Source organism: Apodemus sylvaticus, chromosome 10 (genome assembly GCF_947179515.1).
Source record: "Apodemus sylvaticus chromosome 10, mApoSyl1.1, whole genome shotgun sequence".
Classification (NCBI taxonomy): Eukaryota; Metazoa; Chordata; class Mammalia; order Rodentia; family Muridae; genus Apodemus; species Apodemus sylvaticus.
This window is the reverse complement of record NC_067481.1, coordinates 16186708-16205092: the sequence shown is the minus strand read 5'-3', so window position 1 is coordinate 16205092 and position 18385 is coordinate 16186708. Positions and strand designations below refer to the sequence as shown.

The following is an 18385-nucleotide window of genomic DNA, read 5'->3' as shown; positions in this document are numbered from 1 at the left end:
TACACCTATACTTCAAAATCATGAATCTGACTAGCCATGCCATTGAAAACCACTCAGAGTACTAGATGAACCAGTTTTCAATGTTATCAGCCCTGGAAAACACGCCCAGCTCCCACCCCCAGCACATTCTAATTTGTTTTTAACATTTCATAAATAAGGCATTAACAATAAAGCCCGTTTTAAAAACAAAAAACTAAATGAACTTCTTTTAAGACTTTTGTCCTGGGCAAAAACATACCATTTTCTGGCAAGACATTTATTTAGACCTACCTACTTCTAGCCATTCTGACATAAAGCTGTTTGCTGGTGATCTCACTGAAATCTAAAGCTTTCCCTGTTTTTTCTAGCTGTAAGCCCATGTTGAACCTAACCCAAAAACCTTTTTACTGTGCTTTTGCTTATGATGCCTGGTGCTAGTCTTCCCTGTGACTAGCCTACAGTTTCAAGACCTAAAGTAATAGTGGAGACAGTCCTGACTTCCAGGTGTGGCCATAAGCACTCTGGCAAGTCTGTGAGGACTAGGAACCTACAAGAAGGTAACCTGCACAGATCTTGGGCTAACAGTCTTTCAGCTTTGTGCATTTTGGCAGTTGACAATAAAGCCAAGAGATGGAATAAAACTGATAAAGCAAAATATGCCATCACTTAAAACTGTTTTGCAAAAGACATGACCATGTTATACAGTTCCTGTCCTGTAGTTCACTCTTAAATGACTTCCCTGATGTTGAAAACTGACAAAGCTTTTATGTAATAAATCTAGAATATAAATCCATTGTCTCTAAATTCTTCCCATAAAGATCCTAAGGGCCTTCTCCAAGAGTTCCTCTCCAAAAATCAAGAAATGGGAAGTAGTCAACTTCAGTTGTGTAAAAATAAACACCAAAACAAAAATCCCCCCAAAAAACATACTATCTAAGCCAAGTTTTACATGACATTATATATGTAAAATAAAGTACAATTTCACTTAATTCAGTCTTCAAATATCTTTTATTGGAAGGCCATGCATTGCCTTCATTTATTGTATTTGAAATCACTGTACAGTTACTTTTGTGAAAACACTGCCTGCATTTTCTAGTACAAAAAAAACCTAAAAATTGTTTCAGGAATGTAGAGAAATATCCAACTTAAATAGCGAAAAAGTGCACCATAATTACTGCTGCACTGCAGTCATTTCTGCATTTCCCATGTTTCTTAAATAACTATCTTGTCTGATAACACACAATATAAAGAGCAATTATGAAAAACAGACATTTACATATACTTCTAAAGTCTTATTGAGAATACCCTGTTGGCATCGGATAGCCAATCATAGGCGCAGCAGCTGCGGTAGCAGGATATGCATATGCCTGTTGGTTCATACCATTGTGCATATTTGCAACATTACTTCCATATTGCTGAGTGCTATCATAACCGTTCTGGTAAGTCCCTGTTGGATTACCAGTCCTAAAACTGGTCTGTATACCAGCAGATACAAAATTACTTCCAAAGCTCCCATTGGTGTAATTTGCAGCACTGTAAACACCATTCTGAGTTTTAGCCCCAAAATCTCTCTTAAGCAGACTAGAGTAGCCTCTGTCATAATTTTCCCTGTCTCTAAAGGTATTAAATCCACCCCTTTTGCCTGCTGAGTATCTGTCACGACGATCATCCTTCATGCCTCCTCTACCCCTGGAACGACCTGTCAAGAAAGTAGAAATTGATCAATTTTATCTATGGCATAAATGTGCTAAGATATGAGAGTTAGTTGTTTATGCTGGGTCTTAAGTGCTTTTAGATTCCTTAGATTTAAAAATTAAAAAAAACAACAAACTATCCCACTCTGTAGACAAGAGGTGACAGTCAGCTACCCGAAACATCTCTTATGGAAGATTCTTACCTGAACCTCTGTCTTCGACCAATTGAAGCAACTTGGGATTAATTGCTTGATTAGCTTCCCGAAGCACAGAGATAAGGTCGCTCACTTGCTTTATGTTATTAGGTGTAAAGAAAGTGTATGCTGTGCCTGTTTTGGTACTGCGAGCAGTTCTTCCAATTCGATGAATATAATCCTCTGAGGAGTTAGGGTAGTCATAATTGATGACAAATTTCACATCTTCCACATCTGTAAGGTGTTGCAGTGTGGCAAAATAGCAATGTACGGAGTTTTGCACACCACAACAGCCAGACCAAAAATAAAAAGTTAGACAATTGTATTCCCAAGAAGGTACGGGCTGAAAAAAATACAGTTAAAATGGTTATCCATTTCCTGTAGGAACACCATTGAGGTAGAAAAAAGGGTAAAAAAAAACCCAATAAAAAATGCACATGTCAGCTGTCTTAACACCCACCCACTGACAGCCTATCAAGGGAATGTGTGTACTCCTTAGCACATTCCCAACTTGACAGTCCCCTTACAGATCATCAAGTGACATCTGAATGCTTCTGCGCAGTAGGGCCAATTAAAAGTTTCACAGCAATCTCTTCATGTGCTCATTTTTGAGGACCTTTAAACAAAAATGTAAAGGTCCTTTGCATTATACTCATCAGAAGTTCAAAATTCTGGCCACACTGCTTGTCTTGCCAAGACCTTACAACTGCAGCTGCAAGAAAAACATACCTGTCCCCCAAAAGTTGTTTTAATGCACTGTGTCTCGTCTAGGCAAGCGCTTCCAAGAAGCCAGGATTCACTTGAGAATGTGTCTCTCTCTGGCAGGTCTCGACATGACGACTACTGTGTAGGTGAGGGAGGAACTTTCAAGGCACTTTTCTTTTCCCACTGACTATGTGTGAGAAGTTGGTCCTGCTCTAGGTCTCATGTGCCAGTACTCACCAATTTGTAAAAGGCTTAGTACCTTTTAAAGCTGCTCTCTCCATTTCAAACTTGAACAAAAATTTCATTGAACATTGAAGTTTGGAATTATTTCTTCGACATTTCAGCAAACTCACTGAAACTCAAAGACCCACAGATCACAGTGAACAGTTTGAAACAATGCTGTACCATGGCAATCATGCAAAGCATGGGACAGATGAAATACCACGGCAGTGAACTGTGAGGTAACTTCCATTTTTTTCCCCCGGAGAGAACAGTTTATGGGGCAGAGGTGGTATGTTCTGCCCTTTGAAGATTACTGGCACACTTTCAGCTTTTCACCTCTCTAATCGACTGGAAGCAGCCAGCCGATCACTAGTCCTCCATCCCCCTCGAGTCCTCCGATTGTCATGCCTAGGCCTTGCCACAAAGACTGCACCTTTATGTGAAAAAAAACTTAGAAAAAATGCAGAGGTTAAAGAAAGCAATAAACTTTCTTTAAAAAAAACTACATGGAGATCTTCTGGGAAACCAAGCCATGAATTCGAGTTTGTACTAACCTAGCCCTCTGGAGGCCACATCGGTAGCAATCAGAATAGGAGCTTTTCCATGTTTGAATTCTATAAAGATAAATGTGAATAATCATTAGTGCAAGCAAATCTTATCAAGCTACAAACTAATTACATCTTATTTGAAATACATACCATTTAGAACCCAGTCACGTTCCTGCTGACTCTTGTCACCATGGATGCCCATGGCAGGCCACCTATATTAAGAATTAAATCATCAGTACACCCAACTTAAAAGAATCTACAAGTATTTATCCCCACTGCACTTCATCTTGGTCAAATGCTCTCCCACTAAGCATTGCAACCCAGAGCCTATTACAATCACTGGAGACAATTCATACAATTACCCCTATATATCATAGGCACATGATCTCTAAAACACTCTCTGCTTCTGATCAAAGTACTTTTGCCTTCTTCCTAAAGTCTACTTTGAATCAGGAAACCGCATACCCATCTCTCCTCATTTTTCTGGTAAGTTCATCACATCTTCTTTTGGTTTCAACAAAAACAATGGTTTTATTCTCCTTCTCACTCATGATCTCTTCCATCAGACGAATAAGTCTAAAGGTGAAGAAAAACTCACCATTTTAAAAAGAATTAAACAAAAACCATCAAACCAAAACAAACAAACAAAAAAAACCATTTGTGCTTAGTGTATCAAGTGACCATGTATCAAGGTTAAGTCAAAATGACAAATCCACTATTTAAAAAGACATAGCACGCTACCTTAATTTTATTGCGATAATTTTCAAAACTGATTACTCTTATTTAAGCAAGATTTTCTCAACTAATTAAACTTACTTTTCATCCTTTTCAACATCATGACATACATCCACAATCTGAAGAATGTTATGGTTTGCACTCAGTTCCAGTGCACCAATATTGATATGAATATAGTCTTTCAGGAAATCTTCAGCAAGCTGTCTTACTTCTTTTGGCCAAGTTGCACTCCACATTAGTGTTTGTCTATCAGGCTGAAGATTTAGGGAAATAAATTAGACTTCAACCCTAAGAGCAAACCTAGAACGGATTTTCAAATCAATATAGATAAGGACACTTACTCTTATTTGATCCACAATTTTCCTTATTTGGGGTTCAAATCCCATATCAAGCATCCTATCAGCTTCATCAAGGACAAGGTAAGTTGTTCTTCTCAGATTGGTTTTCCCACACTCTAAAAAGTCAATCAGTCTTCCAGGTGTTGCAATACAGATTTCCACACCTTTAAGTAGAAAGGAGTAGTTTTAACTATAATACATAAAACTTTCATCTCCACCAGTGACAAAGAGCCCCCTTGATGATCACACACCTCTTTCCAAATCACGAATCTGTGGTCCTTTGGGAGCACCACCATAGATGCAAGTAGACTTCAAGCGACAAGCTCTACAATATTCAGCAGCGACTTGCTGCACCTGCTGTGCCAGTTCTCGAGTTGGTGCCAGCACCAAGCACTAAGTTTGAAAAAGCAGTTTTTAGTATAAACCAGTTTACTAAGATGCTATGTCTTTGTGTGTTGGGAATTGGAATTTAGATGGTCACAAGACTTTTTTGAGACAGGGTCTCCTGTTATCGAAACTGGCCTCTACTCCAGTTTCTACTTCCCAGGTACTATGCTCAGGATAAAGAAAACTCTTTGACATTTACTTTTTGTATACACACAAAAAGCACATGTAGAAACCAGAAGGCAACTTTTGGAAGTTGGTCTCTCCTTGTGGCAGTTCATCAGGCTCATGACAAGTATCTATTATTGACTGATCCAACTTATTACTGTCTTTGGATACTAACTTTAGGTGGTTTTTATACAGCCCCATTTTCAGTCAAAGGAGTTCTAGCAAACAGGGTGGAAAACTTAAGAGAATACTTACAATAGGCCCATCACCTCTCTCTAGGAATGGCTGGTGGTTTATGTGTACAATGGCAGGCAGCAAATACTAGAGGAAAAACAATAGAAATTAGATTAAAATAGTTTAAATGTATTTACGGGTCAGGTCTCCCACAATTTATCAAGGTTTCCTAGACTTACAGATAATGTTTTCCCAGATCCAGTCTGAGCTACTCCAACCATATCCAATCCACTGAGAGCAACTGGCCAGCCCTGAGCTTGAATAGCAGTGGGTTCAGTGAAGTTCTGCCTTGCAATCACATCCATAACATTCGCTGCAACCAACAATACCATTTTAGCCACAAACTCATAGGCAAAAAAAGGGGGGGAAAAAAAAGGGGGCAAAGATGAAAATTAGTCCTTACCAGGAAAGTTTGCTTCATAAAAATTCAGAACAGGTTTTGGACAGTTGTGACCTCGAACTGTAATCTCCTTGCTTCTTCTGTATGTATCTACCTCTTGCTGAAAAAGAGAGGACCTCAGTCTCAGCCCTCCGTCAGCTATAATGACAAGTTCCCTATAGCTCAATAACAATTTTTAAACATACTTATTTCTAAAAATCTAGACCCATAAATGAAAACTCTACTTAGCAATAAAAATAACTTCATAACACACATTAAAAAAAAAAAACTGTCTCTATGAAGCCCAAATAGGCTTGTGATTAAAGTATGCACCATTACACAAAGAAAAATTCAACCGGAAGTGTACCATAAGTAACTCTCAAAATCATTTACAAGGCACCTGTTAAGTTTCCATCTAATTGACTAGCAGCAGTTACTGAGTTATAGCATGAAGAAAGCACACTTAAGTACTCACTGCTGTGCGCCTTGCCAAATCAGGATGCTCCTGATAGAAATTCTTCTCAAATTTGGGCAGCTCATCAAGATTCCACTTCTTTTTAACTAGTTTCTCCCCAGGATTTCCAAACTTCTTTCCAGAGAGGGGTCCTGTTCTACTCCCTCCAAATCGAGGTGCGCCAAACCTACAAAAAAAAAGTTAGGTATATTGTGAAAGGGTTCTACATAAACAGGTTTGTCCTCCTGTTTCATTTACTGCCTTTTGATACGAGCCAAAGTGTGCCTCTGGAATCCTTCCCAACTGTCATTCTACCGACGGCCACAACTGGCAGCGATTCTTTTCTGATGTCCCAGACACACTCTATTGAGCCCAAATAAACAGCGTGGATTTATCAGGTCGCAAACCGCCCAAACGTCTCAAATTCCGATTACAAGGACAGCAGCTAGGGCCTCCATCTTCCCTCCCCACAGAGCTTAGGAATTAGTGTCTAGGAGCTGAGCTAGAAGGGAGGAGCTTAGCAAGATTATTTTTTGCCACTGTTTTCTTCAATGGAGCTGGTCTTAAAGAAATAACGGGACCGCGCAGGCTGCATGAGCGGCTTGGCGAGGCTAGAACTGCGGGCGGGGTATAAAGGGGCGCAGGCGCCAGCGAGCCGCGTTTAGGGAAACGCCGCGAACGGCTGCAAACCAAGGTAACAAAATTATATAACGCGAGGGAGAAAAAGAGGAGGAGCCGACGGCGACCGGGGGAGGAGTCCCGGCCCGGGCGGCGTTCCCGCTGGGGCGGCGCTTCCTTCTTTGTCTCGCATTTCTCTCTGCGCCACATTTTCTCGACGCTGCCATTTTGAGCGCCTCCGCCGGGCGGGGTAACAAAGGCGCCGCCGCCATGTCCGAGGCCGGCATTTTGTGTCTGCGGTTCAGCCACATGGCCGAATTCGCGGGCGTAGGACACCCTACCGGGCACAGAGGGCCTCGAAAGCGCCCCTTTTGTCCCCCGGGGATACCCGGGGCCCCTAAAACACCCAACGAAAGCCTGCGCAAACAACGCCCGGAGCCGCCTCAAAGGCGCGGCGCTTCCCGACCGAAAACTCCTCGGGGGTTTTCCACAACAGCCGCGAGGTCGCCGGGCCGCCACGGGTCCCGTTCCTTTCAAACAAAAACCAAGGTTGAGCCCAAATACCACAAACGTCGCCTTTAACGGCTTTTTAACAGGGTGCGTGAAAAAAAGCAAGGCCTCCTTCCAGAAAAAAATACGGGTCGGTTGGAAAGCCGAGCCTCGGCCGTGCCGCTCGCCCCTCCCCCACCCGCCCTGACAGGTCCCTTGTTACACTCACCCTCGATCCCGGCCGCGGTCTCGGTCACTAGAATAACTCGACATGGCGTCAATGGTTGCGGTGTGCGGGCGGAACCCAGTGAAAGAGAATCCAGTTGCGACGGGTCGCTGAGAGGAGGCCTCGGCGACGGCGAAGCCTTTGCGGGGGCGTCACCAGCGGAGGGACGGCGGTGTGGAGGGCCGGAGCTGTATACCCAAGGACCGATGGAAATGAATGAGGTGCCGGCTGCGTCCCGGCAGCCGGTTTTATAGTCTGGACCGCCTCCTCGCCGCAAAGGATGCTGGGAGCCGCTCTATGACCTAATCACTCCGCCCCCTGGCTCTGAGGCCTCAACGCCCGCTGGCGTTCCGGAATCCGCCATGTTCTCGCCCCTCCCCCCACGGACGCTCCCTCACAGGCGCCCGTTTATTACTCGCTTCACGACTGGGTGACACCACTAGAATGCCTCGTCCCACACCCTTTTAGCTACACCACCTTCTCGTCTTGCTACACCTCAAACAAGCTGCTTCCCGTGGCCAGCCGGTCATTAAAATGGCCAACACCAGCCATTCCACTGTCTCTACTTGAAGATGTTTACGTCTCCACAGACTCCCCCACACCCATAACCAAAGAAGACGGGGGAGGTGGAGCTTGGCGTTGTCACGTGATTGTACCCAGGGCAAGGCGGATCGCACTACTTCCTCGCTTGCTATCGGCGGAGGAATACAAACCACAAACTCACCGGAAGCGCGGCTCCAACGCCCCCGGGAGATCGGCCGGGCTGCTGGGTGACCTGGCTGCCCTGCCCGCCGATCTGAGAACCCTTAAGCGGGATCTTGTCCGCGGGGAATGGTATCTGGAGCCCGCAAACTGCCGCCTAAGCGCGTGCAGCGAAAGGAAGTGCTTCTCTGATGACCAATCAGCGGCGAGAAGCCGTTTTAACGTCCCTCCCTCTTCCACCCCTCCTTCCCCGCTCTCTGGTTTCTACCCCCTCCTATTCCCTTCGGCTCTACTGGGTTCGACCCTTCCAGGACACCGTCGCCCGCGCTCTCGTCTTGGAGTCCGGCCGCAACCTCTCTTGGCAGTATGGCCAGCTCAGAGGCTGGTGAGTCTCCGCCTGGAGCCCTAGTGTTTTTGTACTGCAGCATTCCGCAGGCTTCGGGCTGAATTTGAACCGTGTCTGAGCCGTTGGAGATGCTCTTGACTGTCGGACACTAGTTGCAGTCGCAGGGAGTCTCTGAATTTATTCTCAGCCTCAAGACTTGCGGTTTCCAGGGGTGGAAGATGAGACAGGAGCTCTTTGACGAGGCTGGGACACCCGCATCCTGCCCTTACAGAGCAGTTAGGATCCTTCTTGGATCCGAATTTCTGTGGGGTATCCAGCCACAGACTGTCTCTCATTCCCCTTGCTTTGTTTGAACTAAGCCCGAACCTATCTCTGTATTGATTTTTCCCCTTTTGAGGCATAGCACTCTTAAGTTCTTTTGATGCCCTCTAGAGTAACTGGCTTTGTCTAGTACTGCATTTGAAAAGCCAATTGATTCGGTCGTCTAGGACGCTTTCCTGTTCCATTCCAAGACAGCATACAAAATGGTTGTCATGGCTTGGTCAGCTATGCGAAATGGGCATCAGGAGGAGGGCATTTTGGGCATGACACATTCAGACTATTGTCTCCAGAATGTCTGTCCATACTGCAAATGTGGCCAATTCTAAAATGCTTTCTAATACTCAGTCATTTCAGGATACAGGCTTTTTTCAAACCTTTGGGATTATTGCTGAAATCCTTAACCTTTAGTTCTGCACTATCTAGGGGAAGGCAAGAGCTGTTTTTGGAAAACAACAGCGGGGAGCTTGATTAGTATTATTAATGTGCTAATTTAGAACTTAGCGATTTGGGTTGTTTTTTTTTCTTTTATTTTTACCTTTGAATACATCAAATTAATAAAAAGGAAAACTAACAAATGCATTAGTGTCGGTGTTGTTATTATTCAAGTTCATAACAGCCTAAATTAATCCCTTGTTTGGGCACCCGAGAGATCTTGACTTACACAAGATAATTGTGTAAGAACATGTCTAAAACTGTTGGGAATTCAGTGCCACCTCCGTTGGTTTCTAGTATCTTTTAGATTATCATTTGCAGCTGTCTTATGACATTCCTGGTTACTTATAAATTTACTGTAACTAAAAACACCCATGTGAGTATAAAAATACTGGTAAATAGGATTTTAGGTTGCAAGAATAGTTGAGTTGGCACAACAGTTTTGACTGCAAAGGAGCTAGCTAGCACTGGAAATATCCCAAAAAGTTAAATACATCTTTTGAAAACTTGCCTGGTTGAGTCTTTGAAATTTCATAACAAAGTCCTTACCTTCTACAGTTTTCAATGTATATTCTTATGCAGCAGTGATTTTTAAGTGTACATACATATGACTTTCTCTATTGCTATTGAAGACTGATTTCCCCTGCTTCTTCCCCAACAGAATGGGTAACAATTGCCAATAACCTTCTTTTTAAATGTCACATACACCTGAGGATACATGAACTTCAAGACTGTGATGCTAATGTTTTTATTGCCCTTTATCAATCCATTTTGGGAGAAAAGGTACCAGGTAAGGGTACACAAAAGTGAGAATAATTTTATGTCTTAAGTCACAGGTTTCCTTTGACATAGAATTTTGTTTCCCTTCCCTTTCAATATCTTATTTCTATCCAAATATGGCACAAGTTGCTTTAATGAGTACATTATGGACCTCACCCATAATAATAGCCATGATTAAATAGTTTGGCATTTGAGTTAATCCCTATTTGATTCAATCTCATACAGTTCATTCATGCCTTTAAAGACATTATTTCTGTGACTACCCTCAAGATTCTAAATTTGAATGGGTCTTGGAAATTTGTTGGGTCTTACTTAACTACTGATTGTAGATAAGAATTAACATTACAGTGAAGTGTGTTGACCAGGCTGGTCTACATAGTGAATTCTAGAGTTACATAGACCTTGTTTCCAAAAGAAGAAAAAAAAAATGCTTGTATTTGGTTAACCTAATTTACTAAGAGGACAGCTAATTCATGCAGTAGTGGTGCATGCTTTTAATTCCAGCACTGGGGAGGCAGAAGGGAGGTAATCTCTCCACAGAGATCCTGGTCCACAGATCGAGGAAATGAAAACAGTCAATAAATGTGACTTACTGTGACTGCTCATTTTCTTTTAGGTGGCAGATCATTTGCATGCATCCTCTGTTAGGTATCACAGACCCTTTATCCTTAGATTCCTTACTACTCCTTCCTTTGTCTCTAACGTATAAAGCATTAACGTATAAAATGAGTACCCTATTGATCTCCCCACCATTAACTTGAATGAATGTCTTCCACCACCGTTTTCTAGAATAAGGGTGTGACCTGGTGTTGTGGGAGCTTGATAATAATTTCAACTGTCCAGGGTTCATCTTGTTGTTACTGTTTGTTTGTTTGTTTTGTTTTTGTTTTTTTGGTTTTTTGATTTTGATTTTTGCCTCCCAAGAGCAGGCAGATTTCTGAGTTTGAGGCCAGCCTGGTCTACAGAGTGAGCTCCAGGACAGCCAGGACTATACAGAGAAACCCTGTCTGGGTGGGCGGGGCAGGGAAGAGATCCACCTGCCTCTGCCTCTCCAGCACAGATCAAAGGCGTGCAGTACTACTGCCGGGCTCTAGGGCCCACCTTTAATACCAGAGAGATGCCTGGCTGGCTGTTGAGATCTTTCTACTCTCTTGTGTGTGCTTTAGCTTTTGTGTCAGCTGTTCCCAGAAGGTACTTGTAACGGCCTTCAAGAGATCTACTTGAGCACTTGCTGTGGCTTAGCACTCTTGTTTTTGTTTTGTTTTGTTTTCGAGACAGGGTTTCTCTGTGTAGCCCTGGCTGTCCTGGAACTCACTCTGTAGACCAGGCTGGCCTCGAACTTAGAAATCTGCCTGCCTCTGCCTCCCAAGTGCTGGAATTAAAGGTGTGTGCCACCACCACCCGGCTTAGCGCTCTTGATTCTTGAGGCAGTATCACTGTGTAGACTCAGTTGGCCTAGAACTTGCTATGTGGACCAGGCTGTACTTTGCCTTCTGAATGAGTGCTGGAATTAATGGCACGTGTCACCATGTTTAGCTGATTTGGGATTTAATTTTTTTTGCTTTACTTTGTCAAGGAAAGCATCTCATAGGGAGTTAAGTATCCTTTTGATTGTTTAGTTACATTCTGAGACAGGTCTTGTTTTATAGACAAGTGTAGTTGCAAATTCATAATACTTCCACAGCCCCTCCAATATTGAGATTATAGGTATGTGTCATGCACAGCCTTGTTTTTATTATTAGACCATCTTATTGCCTTGAATCTAGGTTATCTCTTTATTCCTTTACATAGTACTTCCATAAAATATACTCATGCATTGCGTAAAAAATATCTCACTAATATACACAAAGTGTTGAAAAACAAGTTCCAATCAATAATCAATCAATACAGATTCTAGTGCATAGTATTTAGGTTCCTTAAGTTTTTTTTTTCTCTTTGAGTTGCTTTTATAGCAGTAGAGTTTACTCAGAAGCTTAGTCATAGACTGTTTATGACAAATATAGATATATGTATTTATTCTTTAAAACTTGGCCCCTCAAAGATCTAAAACAATGTGACTTTCCCTCCCACCCCCACAGACCTCATAGTTATTCCCAGGAATCAAGAAGATGAGGCCCACAACATACAGGCGGTAATCGATTCACTAGCTTTGGATTACCTTCAGGTCAGCCTGTCTCATATAACAGGTTAGTATATATTTACCCATCAGATAATGACATATTTTATTAACTGTCAGAATCTTAGGTGCTGTTTAACTTAGTCCAAACAGGAAACTGCAAGACTGAGCTACAGCAATCAGTGTCTAGTTAGGCTACCATGAGGGCCCTGGAAAACTGAACGTGCAGTCAGAAATGTGTTGTATATGTTTCTTGGTTTTTATTGTTTGTTTTCCTGAGATGGTTTCTCTCTGTAGCCCTGACTGTCCTGGAACTCCCCTGTAGACCAGGCTGGCCCCGAACTAAGATCTCCTGCCTGAGTACTACCCAGAGAAACCCTGTGTCAAAAACAATCTGCCCATCAGCACCCCCCCCCAAAAGGTATGTGCCACCATGCTTTTAAAGCACAGCTAAAGAAACACCTGAATGTCCACAGCTAGGGCTGATTAAAGTATAATTTATTAATGTGCATTGGTGTTTTGCTTGCATGTATGTCTGTGTGAGGGCATCAAATCATGTGGAACTGGATTATGGACAGCTATGAGCTGCCTTGTGGGTGCTGGGAATTGAACCTGGGTACTCTGGAAGAGCAGCCAGTACTGCTAAGCACGGAGCCACCTCTCCAGCCTGAGGATATTTTTTTTTTTTGAGGATTTTTTTTTTTTAAGATTTATTATATGTAAGTACACTGTAGCTGTCTTCAGATACCCCAGAAGAGGGGTGTCAGAGCTCATTACAGATGGTTGTGAGCCACCATGTGGTGGTGGCTGGGATTTGAACTCAGGACCTTCAGAAGAGCAGGCAGTGCTCTTAACTGCTGAGCCACCTCTCCAACCCAAAGATATTCTTAATATACAATTTTCACATTACAGAAAATAATTTATACCGGGCAGTGGTGGCACACACCTTTAAACCCAGCACTTGGGAGGCAGAGGCAGGAGGCAGGCGGATTTCTGAGTTCGAGGTCAGCCTGGTCTACAGAGTGGGTTCCAGGACAGCCAGAATGACACAGAGAAACCCTGTCTCGAAAAAAACAGCAACCAAAACACAGAAAACAACAACAAAAAAATAATTTTCAGTGTATACTACATTAGGAAAACTTGTCTTTCTGGTGACAGATCACAGCACATGCTACAGTGTGTTAGAACAGATGTGGAATCTGTATGTTCTTGATTGCTTTCAGAAAGACTTTGTAGAAGAATATGTAAGAAACATGTTACTCTGATGGCATCAGTTGAGACCTTCATGGATTCTGGAAGGGACAAGAATAGTTCTTGAGCAACTTTAAAACTTAATTTTATTTTTGATTTAGTTTATATGTATGGGCATTTTGCCAACATGTAGAGTGTGCCAGGTCTCCTTGGGAGCTGCAGTTACAGACAGGTGTGAGTTCCCATGTGGGTGTTGGGCTGGAACCCAGGTCCTCCTTAGACACTGACTACTGAGTAGTCAGTGAGTTTAGCCACTGAGCCATCTCTCCAGCCCCAGGTCTTTGAACTTGGAACTATGTCATCCATTTCAGCTGCTGGGGACATGGTTTAACTGCATCCCTACGTGCTTCCCTAGCATGTAGGAGACCGGGGTTCACTCTCTTAACCCCACATGCAGACATAGATACAGTTTCATGTAAACACCTTCTTAAGCTTTTCCCAGAATAATACAGGGTATACTAGGCTGCATTCAAAACAGAACATAACACATGTATTCATCGTTCCACATTGAGAGTTAAGAATGCTAATAAATGAGTTCAAGCTAATGAACAGTGAGAATCTTAAAAAACGCCAGAGTGTATTTTAATCTCAAAGCAGGCTTATGCTGTTGATTTATTCATTTCAAGAGATAAATTTTTTTTCTGTTCTTTTGCTTTATTGTTTTATTTTTTATTTTTATTTTATTTTATTATTTTTGTTGTTGTTTTTTGAGACAGGGTTTCTCTGTGTAGCGCTGGCTGTCCTGGAACTCATTCTGTAGACCAAGCTGGCCTTGAACTCAGAAATCCGCTTGCCTCTGCCTCCCAAGTGCACGTGCGCAGAACTGCCTGGCTTGCTTTTTGGGTTTTTTTTTTTTTTTTTTTTTTTGAGACAGGTTCTTTTTACATAGCCCCAGCTATCCTGGAAGTCACTGTGTAAACCAAGCTGGCTTCAAGTTTACAGGGATCCACCTGCCTCTGGCCCCTGAGTATTGGGATCGAGGAAGTGCACCACTGTGCCCAAGGAGTGAAATGTTAAGATAGGTTATAGCTCTTAATAAATGGGCAAGAGCCTCACCCCGAGGCATTCTAACTCAGTTCTGCTTGAGTAAATGACCTTGGCCAATTGGGAGAAATGAATGTGGAGGGAGTGCCCTTGTTCCTGCAGCTCAGCAGAACTACTGTATTGTCTGAGCAAGGACAGCTGCTGCTTTGTTTCCAGACTGTGTGTCACTGTGTTGTCTTGGTTGGCCTAGAACTCACGCCCCCGTGCTGCTGAGATTAAAGCTGTGTGTCACCACATCTAGCTTTTTTTTTTTTTTTAAGCCAGGCTCTCAAATTGTATCCTGGTCTGACTCCTTAGCTCAGGCTGGCCTCAAACTCCTAGCAGTCGTCCTATCCCAGTCTCTTTAGTGTGGCTATTGTAGGTCCTGGTTACTGTGATGGCTTGGTATGTGCGCTCTGTAAACGTCCTGGAGCAAGGCTATATAAAGGTTTTCAGTACAGAGCTTCCCTGGGAGCAGAGCGGTGGAAGCTGAGGGTCTGCTTCCCTCACCGCCGACCGACTGACCGACCGACTGACCGCAGAGCAGCTTTCACCCTCCCGTGGCTCCTTTAAAGCTCCTGCTCCCGCCACCAAGCTCTGCACTCTGCTGACGATGATCCAGCTGCTGGCTTGGCATCTTAGGCTCCCCATCCTGGAAACGGAGAAGTCTGAGTGTGCCCTTGGGACACAATTATATATTTTAAGCCAGAAAAACACAGCACTTGAAAACATGGTTTCTGGTGTCTTATTTTAAAAATTAAAAAGCCTGTCAAACTCTCTCTGTTTTTACCAGCAGCAGAGAAAAACACCAGAGTCCTGGATTGGGTTTGTTTTATGTCATGGTTAAATGAGCTGGATTCTCAAGTCTGCTTTTGCCTTTTTTTTTTTTTTGAATGATACACATACTTTTCCGAAGAATAGACAGTACAGGAAGATAAGTTCCATCCAGACTTGATGTTGTTTAGAGTTCATTTAGATGATTTTAAACAAATCAAGTGTACATGTTTTACCAGCCCACTTCTATTCAGCATTCCAACTTAACGTTTATCGGTGGTCTCTTATGGCCAGGTGTTGTGCTACAGCTTTTCTACAGATTAACTTCTGAGAGCTAGAGGTATAAATCAGTGGGGAGGTAGAGGTAGGAGGAAGAGGAATTTACGGTCATCCTTTACTGTTTAGAAAGTTTGAGACCAGTCAGAGATACTTGGAATCATGTCTCAAAAAAGGAATAAAATGGTTCTGCCTTTACAAAATAATAAATGTGAACCGAGGTTCTTGAACGAAGCAGCTGACAAGTTGTTAATTTTGTCTTGCTGTGACTTTTCCAGCCAGCCTTGAGAAGCAGCAGGCACCTCAGTCCTTGACGAGCTACTTACTGTAAAGTTCCTGCTCTTTCCTGTTTTGGCGGGGATCTCCCAGAGGATGTTCCCTGGGAACACTTCCTCAGCTGCTGGGAAAAGGCCCAAGCCAGTGGGTGATTAAATACCACATTCAGGCTCCCCCACCCCTTGTGTCTTCAGATGCAGGCCGACAACAGGAAATACATGTTTTTGATAATTTATCGTTGCTTTTTCTTGGTTAGTTTATACCTGTGTTCCCAAACAGCACTCATATATATTCATGTCAAAGTTTATGAAGCTTTCTGGTTTCTCCATTAAATGTCTTAAAAGTCTGTGTCTTCTGTGTTCAGGAGAAAACATAGTGAAAGGGGACAAGGAATCTATCAAAAATCTCCTAGAAATATTTGATGGATTGCTGGATTATCTGACAGAACACGTCAGTGAATCGTCTCACAACCAAAGTAAGTTTAACTACAGCCAGCCGGCTTACACTCCCTAATATGAAACAGCTGGTACATGCAAGGATAAAGTTCTCGTTCTTTCTGTTCTCAGTGGTTGGAAACTCTATCCTAGACTCCCATTATACTCTGCTAACCTGGATGTGGTTCTTAAGTTACAACCGATCAATAACAAAGTTACGTTTCTAGCTGAATTATTTATTGTCCTATTATTACATGAAATCTCTTGTTCCAGGATTTTGTGTCAGAACTGCTATCACCCATGGTAAGTGCAGATGTTACTGAAGCATCAGCAGGGAGACCTGGTACATCATTGGTTTTGAACTAAATTGGCATTTTGTGACAGCCTGAATTTTTTTTTTTTTTTTTTTTTGGATTTGGTTTTTTTCAAGACAGGGTTTCTCTGTATAGCCCTGGCTGTCCTGGAACTCACTCTGTAGACCAGGCTGGCCTCGAACTCAGAAATCCGCCTGCCTCTGCCTCCCAGAGTGCTGGGATTAAAGGCGTGCGCCACCACCGCTCAGCAGCCTGAATATTTTTAATATTACTCTTTGAGTAACTTAATTCAGAGTTATCATGTGAGATTATTTACTGCCATACTCAAATTCATTTTTTCACCTTTGAGAAATTCTGTATCTGGGAATTTACCCTAATGAAGTAAACTAAAGACATTTAAATTATTTGCATTGTTCTATGTAATTATGGAAAAGGACATATATTCTTTTGTGTGTGAGAGAGCTAGATAAACAGGGTCTGTGCAGTGCAGGCTAATCTTGAGCTCACTGTGTACCCGAGGATGCCCTTGAGTTTTGTTTTTTATTGGGACAGAGTGTCCTGTGTAGCCCTGGCTCTCCTGGAACTCATTCTGTAGACCAGGCTGACCTCAGAGATCCACCTGCCTCTGCCTCTGTAGTGCTGGGATTGTAGGCTTATACCACCACATCCCGCAAGAAGCTGTAGTTTAACAATTTAAGAGTAAACTCTTCTGTTGACAATGGATAGAATAATACATGATCTGTTCTTAGATAGCAGAATTAAACAAAAAGTTTTAGGAGAAATAGTAATAAACAGGAATTCTAATACATCTTAAAACAAAATGCTAGGGTCCATTCATTCTTCCATATTCTGTTGCTGATCCTGTGAGACCTGGGTTCAGGCTGTGGCACTTACAGGCTGTCTTCCAGCCTCTGGGGACACGGCCTGCCCTTCATGTCAGTGGCCAAGAAGACGTAAAAAGCAGGCCAGGAGCCTGGGAGGGAAGGGGTAGTGTGCTGGAAATGGCTCCTTCAGGGATTGTGATTCCTGTCAAACGCTACTCCGAGTGCTTGGAGAAGGTGAGAACTGCCTGCCGTGTTTTCTGTTTCAAAGACTCCTGTGCCTTGTGGAGGAGACAGCTCTAAATGTGTATATAAACATGGACGGAGTGGAGAAGAGTGATGAAAGGGGGGTGGCAGGTGGGACTCACCGACTCAGGGGTCACGGGCTACGGGGGTGCTGCATTTTTTAATCTTGTTTCCCTTACGTCCCTTTTTACTTACCTTGTGGGCACACGCACATATGTGTATATGCATAGGTGCACATGTATGTGGGCATCTTACTACAGTGTGCATGTGGAATGGGGTCTCCCCTCCCACCCTGTGGGTCTCAGGGACCAAACTCAGGTTGGCAGGTTTGGCTGGAGGAACCTTGACCTGTCATGGCCTTCTTTTGTGTTTTTAAAAAGTAACAAGGTTGGGCTGGAGAGGTGGCTCAGTGGTTAAGAGCACCGCCTGCTCTTCTGAAGGTTCTGAGTTCAAATCCCAGCAACCACATGGTGGCTCACAACCACCCATAACAAGATCTGATTGCCCTCTTCTGGAGTGTCTGAAGACAGCTAGTGTACTTATGTATAATAATAAATAAATAAAATCTTTAAAAAAAAAAAAAAGTAACAAGGTTAAGAGGCAGAAACTCTAAAGAGATTGAGATTAATTTAAGAGCAGCCAGACACCGTGGCACCACCTTTAGTCCTGTCACTCGGGAGGCAGCAGCAGGGCGGTCTTCTGAGTATGAGGCAAATATTGGAAGCACTTTTACGATTTAAAGCTTGATCCCAGGGAGTAGGGATGCTGGGTGCCTAGCTGACGAGGGCAGTGAGGACTGTCTCAGTCACTGTTCTGTTGCTGTGAAGAGACACCATGAGCACAGCAACTCTTATAAAGGAAAGCATTTAACTAGGGCTCGCTCTAGGTTCTAGAAGCTATTCCATC

General features: G+C 43.1%; 2 protein-coding genes across 4 annotated transcripts in view; one reads left to right on the top strand and one right to left on the bottom strand.

Moving 5' to 3' along the window:
* Window positions 1-968: 968 nt before the first annotated feature.
* On the bottom strand, window positions 969-7605 carry Ddx5 (DEAD-box helicase 5). Its single transcript, XM_052195774.1, has 13 exons — window positions 7371-7605; window positions 6056-6221; window positions 5605-5701; window positions 5381-5514; window positions 5223-5288; window positions 4667-4808; window positions 4419-4579; window positions 4159-4331; window positions 3808-3918; window positions 3493-3554; window positions 3349-3408; window positions 1877-2101; window positions 969-1678 (listed from the first exon to the last, which is right to left on the bottom strand). Exons 1-13 carry the CDS (start codon window positions 7412-7414, stop codon window positions 1272-1274), a joined length of 1848 nt encoding a protein of 615 aa, XP_052051734.1. The 5' UTR covers window positions 7415-7605; the 3' UTR covers window positions 969-1271.
* A 719-nt stretch (window positions 7606-8324) lies between these two features.
* Window positions 8325-18385, top strand: part of Cep95 (centrosomal protein 95) — a 29710-nt gene continuing 19649 nt past the window's right edge. For 2 of the 3 annotated variants that reach the window (XM_052195772.1, XM_052195771.1), the window contains exons 1-4: window positions 8326-8454; window positions 9830-9958; window positions 12027-12134; window positions 16029-16139. In XM_052195772.1, the coding sequence (XP_052051732.1) occupies window positions 8436-8454; window positions 9830-9958; window positions 12027-12134; window positions 16029-16139 (367 nt within the window). In that variant the 5' untranslated portion in view covers window positions 8326-8435. Of the gene's footprint in view, window positions 8455-9829; window positions 9959-12026; window positions 12135-16028; window positions 16140-18385 lie in introns of all 3 variants that reach the window. The other variant, XM_052195773.1, reaches the window with a different exon arrangement.